Here is a 15,758-nt window from a genome sequence, read left to right as displayed (position 1 = left end):
GACACAGCTGGTTAGTGGGCCGATGAGGTTGTTGATGTTGCAGCAATTCTGAGCAGTTCTGCTGTTTGATCCAGCAAAATAGGATCCATTCAAGTTAAGTTCCCCCAGTGGCCTCAAAGAGAATGTAGAATAGAGTCAGAATAAGTGCATCCAGTCCCCCCCCATCCTAGCCACAATACAAAAAAAATATTAAAATAAAAAACATGTTTACTCCAAGTGGAAAAAAAATGGGTTGTGAATATTATGCACAGGCTGTAAAACGGAGCTGTTAACTTTTATCACGGGATATTTTTTTCTCTATCACCCACCACCAGCTCTGACAGCCTCAGCCTTTTTTTTCCCTCCCTCCCTGGCTCTGTTTCTCCTTTTCTTTCTCTCCCCACCTCCCTTCTTTCCTCTCCTGTTGCTTTCCTACTGAGCGTGGTGCGGTGACGCCCCTGCTTGGCTGGCGAGCCGACTCCAGACCCTGTGATTGCGCGCAGGAGTCGGAGGATTGCATCACTGCCTGTGGGGAGAGGAGGCCACAGGAATGGGCTGAGAGAAAGAGTGGGTGGGGGGTGGTGGGGTGGTGGGGGGGGGGGGGGGGGGGCAGCAGAGAGAGAGAGAAGTGAGAAGGGTGGATGAAGGGCAGGAAGAGCGAGGGATGACAGACGATGGGGATATAGCCTGACGGAGAATAGAAGTGGAGAAGAGTGGAGGAGATCTTGCAAGTTCATGGTGATATGGGAGCATGGCAGAGCGAAGATGAGAGAGGGGGAGTGAGGGTTGGAGCGAGGGAGGGGAGTGCATTTAGTAGACTGCAGGAGGTAGAGAGACAGAGTAAGTGGGAGGCCAGAGTGGGCCAGGGTGGATGTCTATCATACTGTATCTCCCGAGTGCACAGACAAACACACACACTTAGTTTCTCTTCTCTTCTCTTCTCTTCTCTTCTCTTCTCTTCTCTTCTCTTCTCTTCTCTTCTCTTCTCTTCTCACGGGTGGCGGTCTGCCTCCCGCTGCGTTCAGTGGTTCCCGCCGCGCTTTGCCGCGATGCGAGACGGCCGTGTTGTGAAATGCCCCACGTTACTGTGAGATTACTCACCGCTCTTCAAAGCCTGCAGTACCGTGGTGTGAAGTGCCTTAAGCATTAGTGTTGAGTAGGCTTACTGCTTATACACACTGAGTCACCGTCTCTGCGGGGGATTATCTGTTTACCACTGAGTGCCGTACTGAGATACTACGGTATAGGTTAAAGCAGTTTCGGTTCATAAAAAGCCTTCGTAGAATATTGAGAATGGCCTATCTGACGGTCCCTTTTGAATGGGAGTGGGTGGGAGAAAAACATACCAGTGACTCAAAACACATGTTCATGCACGTGTACGCCCGCAAAAACATACTGTACATGTCATATAGCAGCTACTAGGGAGTCTAATAATGTGACTGTGGCTTGGGGGAAGTATGCCAATGTGCTGCTACTCTCTTGCCCTCTCCCCTCCCATACCCCCCCTTCTCTTTCCCTTTGTTTTGTCAAAATAGTGTGTATGATTGTATGATTGCTCTTATGACAAACGTGATAATTACTAATGATATTTACACCCCGAGGCATGCTCTGTCCTCTTCTACTGAATGGCAACATGAAAGAAAAATCTCAAGAGCAAAGATCACACCATATTAGAGTTTATTATAGGGCATATTCAATGTTAGAAGTTATTTCCAGTTTAGATTAAGTCAAATTCCTCTTCCCAAAATGCAGATATTATTATAGTGATTTGATACTGCTTTGTTCCCTTTAGAACCCACTATCCATCCCTCCACCCATTCATCCATCCCTCCATCTATCCATCTACCCATCCCTCCATTCATAGCTCCATCCCTCTATCCGTTCCTCCATCTATCCATCCATCTATCCCTCCATTTATGGCTCCATCCATCCTTCCATCTATCCATACATCCATCCATCCCTCCATTCATCACTCTATCCCTACATCTATCTATCATCCATCCATCCCTCTATTCATCGCTACAGCCATCTCTCCATCTATCCATCCCTCCATTCATCCATCTCTCCATCCATCCATCCATCTGTCCATCTCTCCATTCATCCCTCCATCTATCCATCCATCCATGCCTCAATTCAGCACTCCATCCATCCCTCCATCCATCCATCATCCATCCACATCAGCCCACTACCCCCCCCTTCCTAGTCAAGTTAGGTCAGTGTGTCGTGTGATAATCCAGGCTTTAGCTGGCCATAAGGCTTACTGACACAATGTGAAATCTCAGTCAGATGCTGTTTATAGATCATTTGTGGCTTAATCTCACTATATGGCAAGCCGAGTCAAATTGCTGTTCTGCTGTCAGGTCTGTCTGGATGCTATCATAGTCTGGGAGGCTTTTTTCTCATACATTAAAGTAGAACATCAAACCATGTCTCTCCCTAATCTTTAATTTATCATGGCCTGCCATTAGTATAACATCTCTGAGCAAAATCTACAACAACACTATCAGTAGTGGTTTTTTTCTCTACACATAGATAGGTATAAAGTGTGTGTATGTTTTTTATTTGTCTCTATATGTATTTATGTATGCATCACTATATATTTGTAACACTGCAGTAAATTCTAGACAATTATGTTGCATGGCATTACATTTTTTTCTTCTGATTACCATTCATGCTGCCTTAGTGTGCTGTATCTGTAGTACAGTAGACTGTGACTCCCTGTGTGACTTAAGTAGAATATTTAGATTTTTTTTAGCTCACTGAATCCCATATTTGTGCACAGACATTTAACAACCAATATTGTAGTCCAAAAAGTCACACATAAACATTATAGACTCTGCGCCTAAAAAGTAATTTTTCCAATTTGGTATTATTGATAACAAGAGTAAATTAAAAAACGCATAATCGAACACAGTGGTGGCTTTGATCCCTGGGCCTGCTACTGTCAGACTGTTCAAGGTATTCATATCAAGGTATGCATCTTAAAAAAAAAAGGTTAATGTTCAACCAAAGAGAAATATCACTTTAAGCGCATGCTCTTCCTGTCTCATATAGCACTCCCCTTTAACGACAAACCGCAAGTGAGACCCGCCCTCCTCATTCTCTCCCTCCCTCCCTCCCTCCTACCACCTTCCCTCCCTCCCCGCCCTCTGCCTGGAATTCCTCAGTGTCTGAACGCTCTGGCTGGGGGCCATCGGTAGCTCACTGAGAGGCTTCCTGTTGCACCCTCCCTCCTTCGCTCCCTCTATCCCTCCCTTTCTCTTTCCTTCCCTCCCTCTCTCCCTTCTCCCCTGCTTCTTGTGTTGTCTCAGATCCCTCCCTCCCTCCCTCCCTGTATCTATATCTCTCTATTCTGCACGCTCTCACTCTCGCATTCTCTCGTTTATTGCTTCACGCTTCCTCTTGCTGTCTTTTTAAAGGCTTCTCTGCAGAACAGGTGTCCATCTTATGCTTATCGCTCCCCATGTTGAAACGTGTGAGTGAGTATCTCTGTCTCATTACTCCAACAACTCTCTTTTTCACAACACCCCTACTTCCATCTTCCCCAGTGGCATTGTGCATGCTGCTATTACATAATCCTGCATACGTCCCTGGGTGCATTTTTGTGACGGGGGCATGGGGACGGGGAGATGTATAGATTGACAGTGAGTCAGTAAAACCCTCTGAGAAAGGAAAGAGGTGTCGCCCAGGTCGGAAAGTACAAGGTTAAATCGACTTGAAGGAGGTAGGTGAGAGAAGAAAGATAAGAGAGGAGGAGAAAAACAATATGAAAGAAGGAAGCAGAGCACTGAGAATGAGAGGAAAACAAGGGAGAGAAGGAGAAAGAGGGAACGAGAGGCCCAGAGGAGGAGGAGGAGTGGAAACTGAGGTTTCCTGTCTGAGGAGGCGGCTGGCTGAGGAGGACGGAGGCAGGAAAAAATCTCTCAGCTCTGTGTGTGTGTGTGTGTGTTGAGTGATACACCAGCGGGAGGGGGGGGGGGGGGGTACAGTGGAGCTGTGGTTAGGGTGTGTATGTGTCAGGGGAGGTGGGGTCACTCACGGCTGTTACCTCAAGAAACGTCAGCAATGAAAGGAGTGAGAGAGAGAAGCTGAGGAGAGAACTATTGTTCTGCCTGTTTTTCCCATGGATCCCAAATCAATTGCTTCGTTAACATACACACTACTAGTCTGATCCTAACCTGATTCAGGCAATACACCATCTATAGCCAATGTCATGTAGACACCTTGGTCTGATTATCTTATCAGAGTAAAGGCGATAAAGTGTGGATCTCATTGGGTCGCATTCTTCTCTGTGTAAACTAACCTGACTTTGATATAACTCCATGTAACTCTGGGTTCTAAAGAAAAATAGAAGTAGAAATTGCTTCACATGGAACCATGTAAATGCTTTGCTCAAATTATCACTTTTATCTGATTATTCACATTAGCCGGAGTATTGTGTGCATGTAAAACCTGCTCAGTGCTTTCCTAGTTGGTTTATTCCTCTCTGGGCTAGATTTCAGATGTAGAATCCAAATGTCACGGGTTCAGAGTTCACACCACACCCATACTACATCCATTCACCTTTGGCCCTGTCTCTCCCACCTGGTGGATGGAAAAAGCAGCAGGTCGAGACACGACCCCCTCTGACCCACAGCCTGAGGCGGGACCATTCACACTATGGCCGTTATCATTATCACACTGTGGCCATTAGTGACCATAACTAAAGCTAGTTTCACTCAGTGCCATCGCAGATAGCCGCTGTTGATGAATGACAGTTTGGGGCTGACTAGAACGCAGGCTTGTGTGTTTATGTATTACAGTTCAGGAGGATTAGGATTTCAGAACACCTCCCTGCTGTCTGCACGGTGAGGTAAAATCCCACCAATCAATACTATTGGCTGTTAGAGGCTATCGCTCCCACCAAGTCTTTTTTCCCTCCTTCCCTCTTTCTCTCTCTCTTTCTCCATCTCTCTCTCTCTCTCTCTCTCTCTCTCTCTCTCTCTGTGTATGTGTATGTGTGTGTGTGAGAGCAAAGAGCCCCAGGGAGTGATGGCTTACCTCCTACAGACCACCTCCCAGGGTCACAGCAGGAGGCAGATTAAGTTACAGCCAACCTCAGAGGGGGTACACACACACACACACACACACACACACACACACACACAAACACACACACTTTCTCTCTCTTTCTGAAACCCTTGCAGAAAACACAATATGATTTATAATCTGTAACATAATCATTTTATGCCTCATAGTTTTGATATTCTCGCAATGCTTTTCGTCGGCTCTCATTTCTGCACCATCAGACTAAGCCGACATATGATCCTCAGTACAGATCTCATTTGATCAGATTAGGCTAAAGATCAGTCGGTCAGAGCGGGGTCAAGGGTCAATACTGATCCGTGTGAGCCTAGCCTGGAAGCATGGAGGTGTTCAAACACATAGCCTCCCTTTGACCAGAGCCCCCCCCCATCAACCAACTCCCACCTCTGATACCCCTGACCCCCCACCCCTGTTCACCCCTAACCCGCAACCCACCTCATCAAAGGACAGCGGGCGATTCGGAGGCTTCCTAATGGAATGGGTGGAGTGCAACGTCGGACTCGGGTGGGAAAGGGTTATGCAGGGGTGGGGTGCTAAAGAGGACACACACAAACCTCTCTTTCAGGACTCTTCTTCCTCCTCCACTTCCTCCTCCCTTCATCCTCACCCCGCGTATCCTCACTGCGGCCCCCTCGCTCATCCCTCCTCTCCCTCTCTCTCTCGTTCAGCTGCTGCAGGCTGTGTTTACTCTGCTGGGGAGAGGAGGGGGAGGAGGGGAGGGAAGGAGGGATGAGAGAGAGAGAGAAAGAGAGAGAGAGAGCCCGGAGAAGGGACAATGCTGCCTTTCAAAGTGGCTGTCGACCCCACGGCCGAACGAGGAAGTCTGCATGGGGGCCAGCCAACACCCCTTCCCCAAACTTCACAGCCACCCGCCACTGAGCTTTGTGCGCGCACACACACACACACACACACACACACACACACAGTGCACACACATGTTCAGGCACGTTCATGCACACACAGACATAACCATGCTCTCTCTTTCTCTTTCTTTCTCTCTCTCTTTTTCTCCTTTACTCTTTGTATCTCTTCCTCTCAGTCTCTCTCTCTCTCTCTCTCTCTCTCTCTCTGTCTCTCTCTCCCCCTCTCTCACATTTCCCACAAACCCCTCTCAGTGATGGTGGTTTTAGAGGACGTAGATGAGATCCCGTTGCTCCAGTCCAAGATCCACACACCGTGAGTCACTTCCCAGCCAGCCCCTTCTCCTAAGCATTATCAAGAGGCAAGTCTGAGCTAAATCCAGTAGAGACTGATTCACTGGGAGCTGCACTCCTACTCCGCTGGGAACACATTAGTGCGGTATGGACTGCCTGGGGTGAACTGGGTATTGTAGATATTTTATGACCTGCTGAGTTGTTGGGAAGTCCAACAGAGGTTGAGTAACCGAACTGGGAATTCCAAACTTTTGAGTTTCGTACAGTCTGTGTCTAGAGGGATATTTACACAAGTCTGCTGCACTGCCAAAAGTGTCCATCTTAAGTCATTTAGTCCAGTATTGAGTCTTAAAATCTGTCTATGAGGTGAGATAATCTCACTTGCTTCCAGTGCAGTTTTGCCTTGGCGGAGGCAGATCAGTGAGGCAGATCAGTAGTATCAAGATAATGTCACTTCATCAAAGAAAATGCTGGATTTCCATTGGAAGCAAGTGAAATTATCTCACCTGTGGCAGATTTATTTAATTTGTTTTAAGAAAAATAAGATTTTGAGATTCAATACTAAACGACTAAGATTTCGCAGTGTACTACGATTTTGTAATGTTTACTATGTTTATAGTGTACTGCTAATTCTTTAGGCCTACAATATACAACAGGCTGAATGATCCCAACAGTGCTCATTATATACGGGGAAAGGACAGAATCTCATGAGGCTGGCTGTTGTTTGATAGAGTGGGGGAGGGATAGCAGTGTAGGTCTATTTAATAAATTGGAAGAAATGAGTTATAGAGGCTATTGTGGAGGTATAGTAATGGTTTGCACATGGATCAGCAGCTTTGGCGAGAGAGAAGGCCTTTTGTGCGTTGAGACCCCCGGAGCGTCTCTATGCCTGTAATGCAGACTCAGTGGTATGGCATTTAGCCAGGGAGAGGACCTAGATCCAAACTGATATGGATTCATATTCCACAGTTACATGGATTCAGAGGTACAGCAGTTTGTTTCACATGAGGTTGTACAGCATGGATTATACTGCTGATGGGAGGCCAGTTTGCTATTTGTCCCCCCAGTGGATAAGAGTAGGATTTGGAGAAAGGTTAAGCTGATTCCTGGTCTGCGCCTCGGGGTAAGGGGTTTACCCGTTTAAAGTGGATGACAGACGATTTTCTGGTACTAGCCAAACAATAAAGCCAAAACCGCTTGGCAGCCTGTGTGATAGGAGTCACAGTAAGTTATGGTCGGACCCACCCAGTCCAGATGCATGGGAGAGAGAGAGAGAGAAAGGGAGAGAGTGAGAGAGAGAAAGAGAGATGGGGTATTAACAGCAGCTCACTCTAAATGAGGATCATATCCTCTTAGACAGATCCTAACATGTTTATTTTCACAGCTAATGGGAATGTTTGCCCACATTACTAACCCTCTACGCTCAAAATGGTCGATATACCAACCTTTGTTCTTCCTGTACCGTTATGCGTTGGACCTGGGTTTCATCCAATGGAAATGGTCCATTCAGTAGGTGTCGAGTTATAATCTACTGTACTAATGAGGTTGCAATTAGAGTTAATTTGTCTTTTTTTTTTTAGGCATTTTATGAGATAGTGAGAAAGAGACAGGAAAGTACGGGAGAGAGAGGGGAGGACATGCAGCAAATGACCGTGGGCTGGATTCAAACCCAGGTCGCTGTGGGAAGGACTGAGCCTTATATGGTACACGCTCTACCCAGTGAGCCACGGGGGCGCCCCAGAGTTAATTTGTCTTTAATTAGCTGTCTGCACGGGTGAGACGTGGGGGTTGGGAAATCAGTAAGGACACCAGCGTGTATAAACATACATGGATAGATAAATTTAGCAAGATCTAGGCCACTGGAGGACACTGTTTGAGTAAAACACACAGATTTGAATAAGACCTCAAAGGAATGTTTAATTTATGAGGGCATTCCTATCTCAGATTACAACACCACAAGTGATGTATAGACGGCCAGTGTTAGACAGGATCAGTGTGAAGGACCCAAACACATCAAAGAGCCAGTGAGAGCACAGGTGGGCGTGTCTGTGCAGAAGTTACCTGTCAAGATTATTTTGATGTATCTCTTCTAACAGCTGCCTCAGACCTTCAGGTGAACAGAAAAATGTCTGACAGCAGGCAGCAGAATAAAATGCGTTCTTAACATACCTCATTATAGGGAGCATTTAATTGGATCAGGGCATAACTAGGACAATTTTCAGGGTGGACGTCCTGGGTTCAAGCCCTACACTACCAGTCAAAGGTTTGGACACACATGATTGAATGTACTGTTTTTCATTAAAATAGTCATTTTGATCTAAAGGCTTATGCTTAAATGCTCAAAATGTGTTTTTTAGACAAATATAAATAGTGAAGTTGATGCCTATGTATGAATCTCTTCCCAAAGCCTTTGCCTTTCCATCAAGGCAAAGAGTGGCTACTTCAAAGAATCTGAAATATAAGACAGTTTTAATTTGTTTAACACTTTTTTGGTCACTGCATAATTCCATTTGTGTTATTTCATAGTTGTAATGTCTTTACTATTATTCTAAAATGTGTAAAATAGTAAAAAATAAAGAAGAATGTGTTCGTCCAAACTTTTGACAGGTAGTGTATGTCGACATGCATCCACCCTGCTGAAGCAAGGACCCCTGAACCCCTGAAAAATCCCTGAATGTTGTGATTCTGGATTGATCCCAGCGGGGGGATTGGCATGATGGGGACGCTATAATTAAAGGTCAAAACTTTGAAAGGCCATAACTGCTGCACCACCAGTCTGATTTAGATTAAACTTGGAGGAATGATGCATCATGTTTACTTGTTGGAATTGGCTTTTCCAATTCTGTCACTTTACTGTGTAAAAACACCCTGGTCCTAGAATGCAGCATCCTGCTGTAGGGCCTTCCTCTGACATTTCTGTATCAAGCCATTCTAACCTGCCTATCAAGATGGACTTTTGGGTCATGTGCTTGTCTGTGTGGTCTGTAATCAGATACAAGTATATATATTGGTACAGTCAGATCTCAATGATAATCAAATAATACTGCTCTGTGTGCATGCATGTATGTTCGTCTGCCTTGAAGCGCCTGTTTGTATCTCTGTATGTGTGTGTGTGTGTATCATCATCCTCTTATCTATGGCTTATTGAGTCTATACCCTCCTCCCCCCAGCTGTATACTGCATATATATGTATAATATATATATATATATATATTTATATACAGTATGTGTGTGTGTGGGTTGGTGGCCTTCCCTCGGTGGGTTGGTGAACTTGGTGACCTCTCTCCTCCGTGCCTCCCAGACACAAGGGCTTCTCATGTGGCCCCTGGCCAGTCGCTCTCAAAGCCCACCATTCACTACCACCGTGGCTTCCATGAGCGTGTGTGTGTGCGTGTGTATCGGTCCATGTGTGTGTTTTGGAGAGTGAGAGAGTGAGGGAGGAAGGGGAGGGAGAATTTGTTGAAATTACAGTTGGATTAATTGCTCGTGTGTGTATGTGTGTGTGTGTGTGTGTGTGTGTGTGCGTATAGTGTGTGAATACATGCACACTGAGAGCGCTTCTACATGAACTAGGGCTCTGTGGCGGAAATATAGGACACTCTGCAACTATGTGTGTAGAGGGAAAACGCTTTGAGGCGCCGCGTGTGCCTGTGTGCGTGTGTGTGTGTGTTTGTGTGTGTGCGTGTGTGTCCCCAGTGAACCGGGTAAGAGGGAGCAGTGAACCCAACACGCTGTGTAGAAAGGAGAGCTTGGCGATAAGTCAGCAGTACTGTACAAGCACCGCCTGTGTGTGCGAAGCAGTAAATGCTGGACAGGGAATTATTATGATTATTAACCTGTTATAATTGCTTCTAATGCCTCATACATGTTTTTAGCGAAACTAAAATGACTTTTAATTATGGCTCAGACTAATTGCTTTAGCTCATGCACCATCTATTTGGCTGATTTGGTTTATCTAGGTGATAGGCTGTTAAGGCTGAATTCTTTGCACGGTACAACAAGGGGATGTTGGCAGTACCGGGTCAGTCTGGTGGCTTAGGAAGACTACAATTGGAACTCAAATTGACAGTTTTTATTTTTCAAGGGCTGGATGTCCACGGCCCTCAGGCTGGGTCCAGGGGTCAGCGCATTTAGAGGAGGGAGGAGGTGGACGGAGTAGGTGAAGCTAGCCTGGAATGGAAGTGGGGGGTGGGGTGGGGGGCGGTGGTGTGTGCCAGTGGCTCTCCAGGGTCCGTGGGGTCTGAAGGTGTAGGCTCTCGGGGGTTGGGGGGATGAGGGGTGGGGAGATGGGATGCTGGGGGCCAAGGGCCAGCGGCTGGCCAGGGGGCGGGGTAAGGGGGGGGGGGGGGGGGGGGGTCGGTGGTCAGGGTGACCATCTGGATTGGATTGTAGACATTCCTCAGGAAGAGTGTGTGAGCAAAGGTCAGGATGGGGAAAAGGGGAGGGGGTCTCTCAGACTGAGAGTGTGTGTGCGTGTGTGTTTTTCTTTGGCTTACTTAGTGATTCAGTTTATGATTATGGTCAGTTTACCATTGTTGTAGGTTGAAGAAAATGGAGTATGTGTTTATCTAATGGGCCTGTGGAATGTGAGATACTCATTCAACATTGACGTGGGAAATATTGCAGGTGTGTGAATCTAGGAAATGCCCCGTCTTTGTGAAATCTCTCTCACTGTTTCCGTTGCATCAACTCACCCTGTCCCTCTGTGACTGGATGTGTGTGCAGGTGGGAGGTCGGTGGTCATGCTGTCCCTGGACGAGCCGCTGGACCTGAAGCTCCCTCGGCGGGCCAACGGGCGGGACAGAGGGGCGCGCTCGCCCCCCCTCTCCCCGCTGCACGCCAAACGCGCCCGCCAGCTCCGCATGGCGGACGATGGCACCGCAGTCATAGAGCCCGCCTCACCAGCCTCTCCGCACACAGGTAGGTCACAGAGAGAGAGAGAGAGAGAGAGAGAGAGAGCGAGAGAGAGAAAAAGATTGTATTTACTGCTGCAAGATGTCACTCCCACATTCTACCCCTATCAGATCCCCCAGGTGAGAGGTCACCTGACCAGGTGTGTGTGTGTGTGTGTGTGTGTGTGTGTGTGTGTGTTATCGCAGGTGTGCAGGTGGTCCCTCAGGATCGGACCGAGACCCCCACCCCACCAGCGGTGGACCTGAGCATGTCTCCCTCATCCCGCCACACCCCCAGCTCTCCAGAAATGACCAACGGCAACCACATCCCCTCAGGGGTGAGTGTGAGAGAGCGCTCACACACACACACACACACACACACACACGCAACAACACAGATGTTTGACCATACCTTTTCCCACTCACATTTTCCCCGTCAGTATCCCTCTTCTCTCTCCCCTGTCTCTCTCTCCCTATCTATCTCTTGCTCTCTCTCTCTCTCCCCCCTCTCTCTCTCTCATTCGTCTTCAAGTCATTTAAAGAGTAAACCTTATCCACACTTTGTCTGTCTACACCAGAGTGACTCAGCCTGTTTGGGTCAGCACATTGGGAACATTGGTTCGTGTCACACTCAGGCTGTGCGAGGGGGTGGGGGGGTGTTTTGGAGGGGGGGGGGGGCAGCCCTTATCAAACACCTCTTGTGTCCCCAACAAGTGCTTCTCTCTGTGCAACTTGCACTCAGTGGCCCCACAGGCATGACGTGAGCGTGTGTGTGAGTGTGTGTGTGTGTGTGTGTGTGTGTGTACGTGTATAATCGGATTTACGACAAGGTACAGCCATGCAGACCTCACGCCGCCTAATTCAATTCCCTCCCAATTGAATTGAGACACGCTGGCTGGGACCATTCAGCTGCTCAGCCTCCCTCTGAGTCCCACACACACACACACACACACACCCCTCACACACACACACACACACACACACATATTCCTCGCCCCCCATGGACACAGCAAGGACACACACACACTTTCTCTCCCTGCCACACTCTTTCTCTCACACACAAGACACAAATAATTAAAGACACAAATAATAAAAAAATAGCGGCCTTACACACTCACACATAAAGCTACACGTAAACACACACACTCTCTCTCCCCTACGGCGTCTCACAAAACGGCCCACACAGTTTTGCGTGCAGAGGCGAATTGGTCTCATTTTATGAAATTTGTCACATACACATTTCTGGCATAGCTGGAGCCGGTGAGACAGTCACAGGATTGTGATCCATTTGCACCCTTTCCCTCTTCTATTTCTCTCTTTCTCTATGCTCCCCCACTCTCACAAGACAGCTTTGTCCCGTAAGTGTCCCTTATTCCAAATTCCACTCTTCAGACCCCACTCTGTTTTCTCCCTTAGCTAAGTAACCCTGTGTGTGTGTGTGTGTGTGTGTGTGTGCATCTGAGACTTTGGTTCCTGTTGATATCCTAACTCACTGGTGCTGTGCCCTCTTGCCATCTCTGGTTAACACTAATCGGCCTCTGTTTGGCACAATTTGTGTGTATGTGTGTGTCCGTACGTGGCTGGATGTATGTGTGTGTGTGTGTGTGTGTGTGTGTGTATGTGTGTGTGAGCCAGAGCATTAGCTCTTTGAGCCCCAGCTGAGGTTCAGTGAATCTACAGCTATCAAGCCGGGCTTAGAGATGTGGGGAGGCTTTGTAGGGCACAGCGGGTGGACTGGAACAGAAATAGTACAGTGGATTTTTGAAGAAAAGGATGAAGCACAGAATAGTCCTCTACTCCATTGACAAAAAAGAGAGGCTATTGTCACTGCATAATCAAGACATTTCTCAGTGAGATCATTAGTGCATATGTTTCTCCGTCTCTCCTGGTCGTCACACCACTCGCTGTAAGAGGAAGGGCCGTACACATCACTCCAGGACTCCAGTCATCCAGCTTGTGGTCTATTCTCAATTCTGCCATCTGGAAAGTGCTATCGCAGCATCAGAACTTGTACCGCCTGCTTCAGAGACAGCTTTTACCCTCAGGCGGTCAGGATCATGAACAGTGGTCATGCAGTCTGACGCACACACATGCAGAAGGACTGTCCTGTACTGTCGTGTGTTGTTTCTATTATCCTTTTAATGCCCTTTGATGTCATTGTACACTACCAGTCAAAGGTTTGGACACACACATTTTTCTTTATTTTTACTATTTTTCACATTTTAGAATAATAGTAAAGACATCAAAACTGTGAAATAACACAAATGGAATCATGCAGTGCCCAAAATAGTGTTAAACAAATCAAAACTATCTTATATTTTAGATTCTTTAAAGTAGCCACTCTTTGCCTTGATGGAAAGGCAAAGGCTTTGGAAAGAAATTCATACATAGGCATCAACTTCACTATTTATATTTGTCTAAAAAACAAATTTGAAGCATTTAAGCATAAGCCTTTAGATCGAAATGGCTTTAAGATAATGGAAAACATACAGTAGTACATTCAATCAGGTGTGTCCAAACTTTTGACTGGTAGTGTACTATATGCACAGTTTTTTTAAAGGGAGAGACTGGGCAACATGCTTTTCATTGCATTGAAATGTACAAACCGTATTTTTTTTTAATGCACATGACAATAAAGTAGAACTAAAGTTTAAGATAAGATAAGATAATCCTTTATTAATCCCACAACGGGGAAATTTATAGTGTTACAGCAGCAAAGGGGATAGTGCAAAAGCAAGTAAAAAAGGCATCAGTAAAAAGCAATATATAATAAATAAATAAATAAATAAGTAAACAGTTATTGAAGTCACATTAACTTGTGCATTCTTGCTTATGTGTGTGCAACAGACAGGTAATCCCCTTGCTCTTTTTGCTCTTTTTTTCCCCTCAGAACTCTCACATCCGTTACATAGAAGGCGGAGCCTCCTCACAGGCCTTTCAGTTCTTTGTGCCGATTGGAGCCGGGGCGGGACTTCACCTGCCATCCTCCATGTTCATTGGCCAGACCAGTGATAAGCGGGCCTCTCCTGACCTCTCAGCGGATGAACAGCTGGCCTGTTGCTGGAAGAAGGTGAGGAAGTGATGCCAGGAAAGGAAACCGGTTTTATTATCCTGTTGTAGATCAAAAGAACTTTATCACGGAATGGAATATTAACCATCTTGTCTCTGTCTTTCCTCCAGTGCCATTTGCTCTTTGACTCCCTTCAAGACCTGGTGGACCACGTCAATGACTTCCATGTCAAGCCTGAAAAGGATTCTGGGTACTGCTGCCACTGGGAGGGCTGCGCACGCAAAGGGAGGGGCTTCAATGCCAGGTGAAAACCTTATACACTGAGTTGATTTGGAAAGTGTGCGCATAAGGGCAGAGTCTGTGAGGTAGAGCTGTTATAACTTTATTGTGTTGTGTGTGGCTGCAGGTACAAGATGCTCATCCACATCCGCACTCACACTAACGAGAAGCCCCACCGCTGTCCCACCTGCAACAAGAGCTTCTCACGCCTGGAGAACCTCAAGATACACAACCGCTCACACACAGGTCAGTGGTGGTGCTGCACCCAGTGAGCCACTCTCCTCCGATACGAACACATGAGAACATATGAGATGCATGCACTCATTTGTCGCAGCTGTCTAATCAGACTTCTAATTCTAGTTATTTTCTAGTATTTTCATGTTTTACTCGAAATGAAGGCTTACACAGCTCATATAAAAGTTTAAAACCTTAATGGGGTTTGGGTCTCATTACCCTGGGATATATGAAACCATTGTATATTTTCAAAAATGCATGTGTGTTTTTTAATCCAAGTGTTTTCCGTATGCTGAATGATCTCTCCTTACTGCAGGTGAAAAGCCCTACATTTGTCCCTATGAGGGCTGCAACAAGCGCTACTCCAACTCCAGCGACCGCTTCAAGCACACACGCACACACTATGTGGACAAGCCCTACTACTGCAAGATGGTGGGCTGCCTGAAGCGCTACACAGACCCCAGCTCCCTCCGCAAGCACATCAAGGCCCATGGCCACTTTGTGGCCCAGGAGCATGGCTCTCCAGGTGGAGTGGGCTCCCTGCTGAAGGGGGGTCAAGTTGGAGGGCTAGTTGGTGGAGGGATGAAGGAGTCGGAGCTGTCCTATGTGAGCGGAGCCCACATTATTATCCCAGGGGCGGCAGCTGCCCTCCTGGGAGGCCACGCTCTGCAGGGCCTGGGCGGCTCCCTGCCCTTGTCCCCCCTCAGTCCTCGGCCCCTGGACCTCAGCACACTGGGTTGCCCCGGCTCCCCTCCTGCCAGCCTGGGAGGCGCCTCCATCCTTTCCTTCAACGGCTCCCCGCTGGGCCTGGCCAAGTCCCCTCTGCTCTCCCCGGCCTTCCCCTCCTCGGCCCTGGGCCTGCCCATGGTGCCCGTGCTGGGGGCTGAACGCAGGGTCCAGGGCCGACAGGCCAGGGGGAAGAACCGGGGGGAGGAGCCAGAGGATGAGGTGCCTGGGGGGGTCCTGAACCTCTCCACAGGAGGGTCTCATGATCCCCTGTCCTGGGTGGTCATCCCCCCAGGCACCGTGGTGCTCAAGCCAGCTGTGGTCAACTGACACACACACACACACACACACACACACATACATTCCAGAGGAGCTCAGGGGGTTGGGGTGGGAGGGTGA

General features: G+C 47.5%; 1 protein-coding gene across 2 annotated transcripts in view; it reads left to right on the top strand.

The window, feature by feature from the left end:
- Window positions 1-15,726, top strand: part of glis2b (GLIS family zinc finger 2b) — a 24,883-nt gene extending 9,157 nt beyond the window's left edge. For both annotated transcript variants that reach the window (XM_071516423.1, XM_071516422.1), the window contains exons 2-7: window positions 10,944-11,138; window positions 11,318-11,448; window positions 14,001-14,180; window positions 14,291-14,424; window positions 14,527-14,645; window positions 14,950-15,726. In XM_071516423.1, coding sequence (XP_071372524.1) covers window positions 10,961-11,138; window positions 11,318-11,448; window positions 14,001-14,180; window positions 14,291-14,424; window positions 14,527-14,645; window positions 14,950-15,689 — 1,482 coding nt within the window. In that variant the 5' untranslated portion in view covers window positions 10,944-10,960 and the 3' untranslated portion in view covers window positions 15,690-15,726. The remainder of the gene's footprint in view (window positions 1-10,943; window positions 11,139-11,317; window positions 11,449-14,000; window positions 14,181-14,290; window positions 14,425-14,526; window positions 14,646-14,949) is intronic.
- Window positions 15,727-15,758: the final 32 nt, after the last annotated feature.

Source organism: Centroberyx affinis, unplaced genomic scaffold, assembly GCF_046629955.1.
Source record: "Centroberyx affinis isolate AG114_WGS23_722 - 3 ecotype Tasmania unplaced genomic scaffold, CSIRO-AGI_Caff_v1 ptg000401l_1, whole genome shotgun sequence".
Lineage (NCBI taxonomy): Eukaryota > Metazoa > Chordata > Actinopteri > Beryciformes > Berycidae > Centroberyx > Centroberyx affinis.
This window is presented reverse-complemented; position numbering and strand designations above follow the sequence as displayed.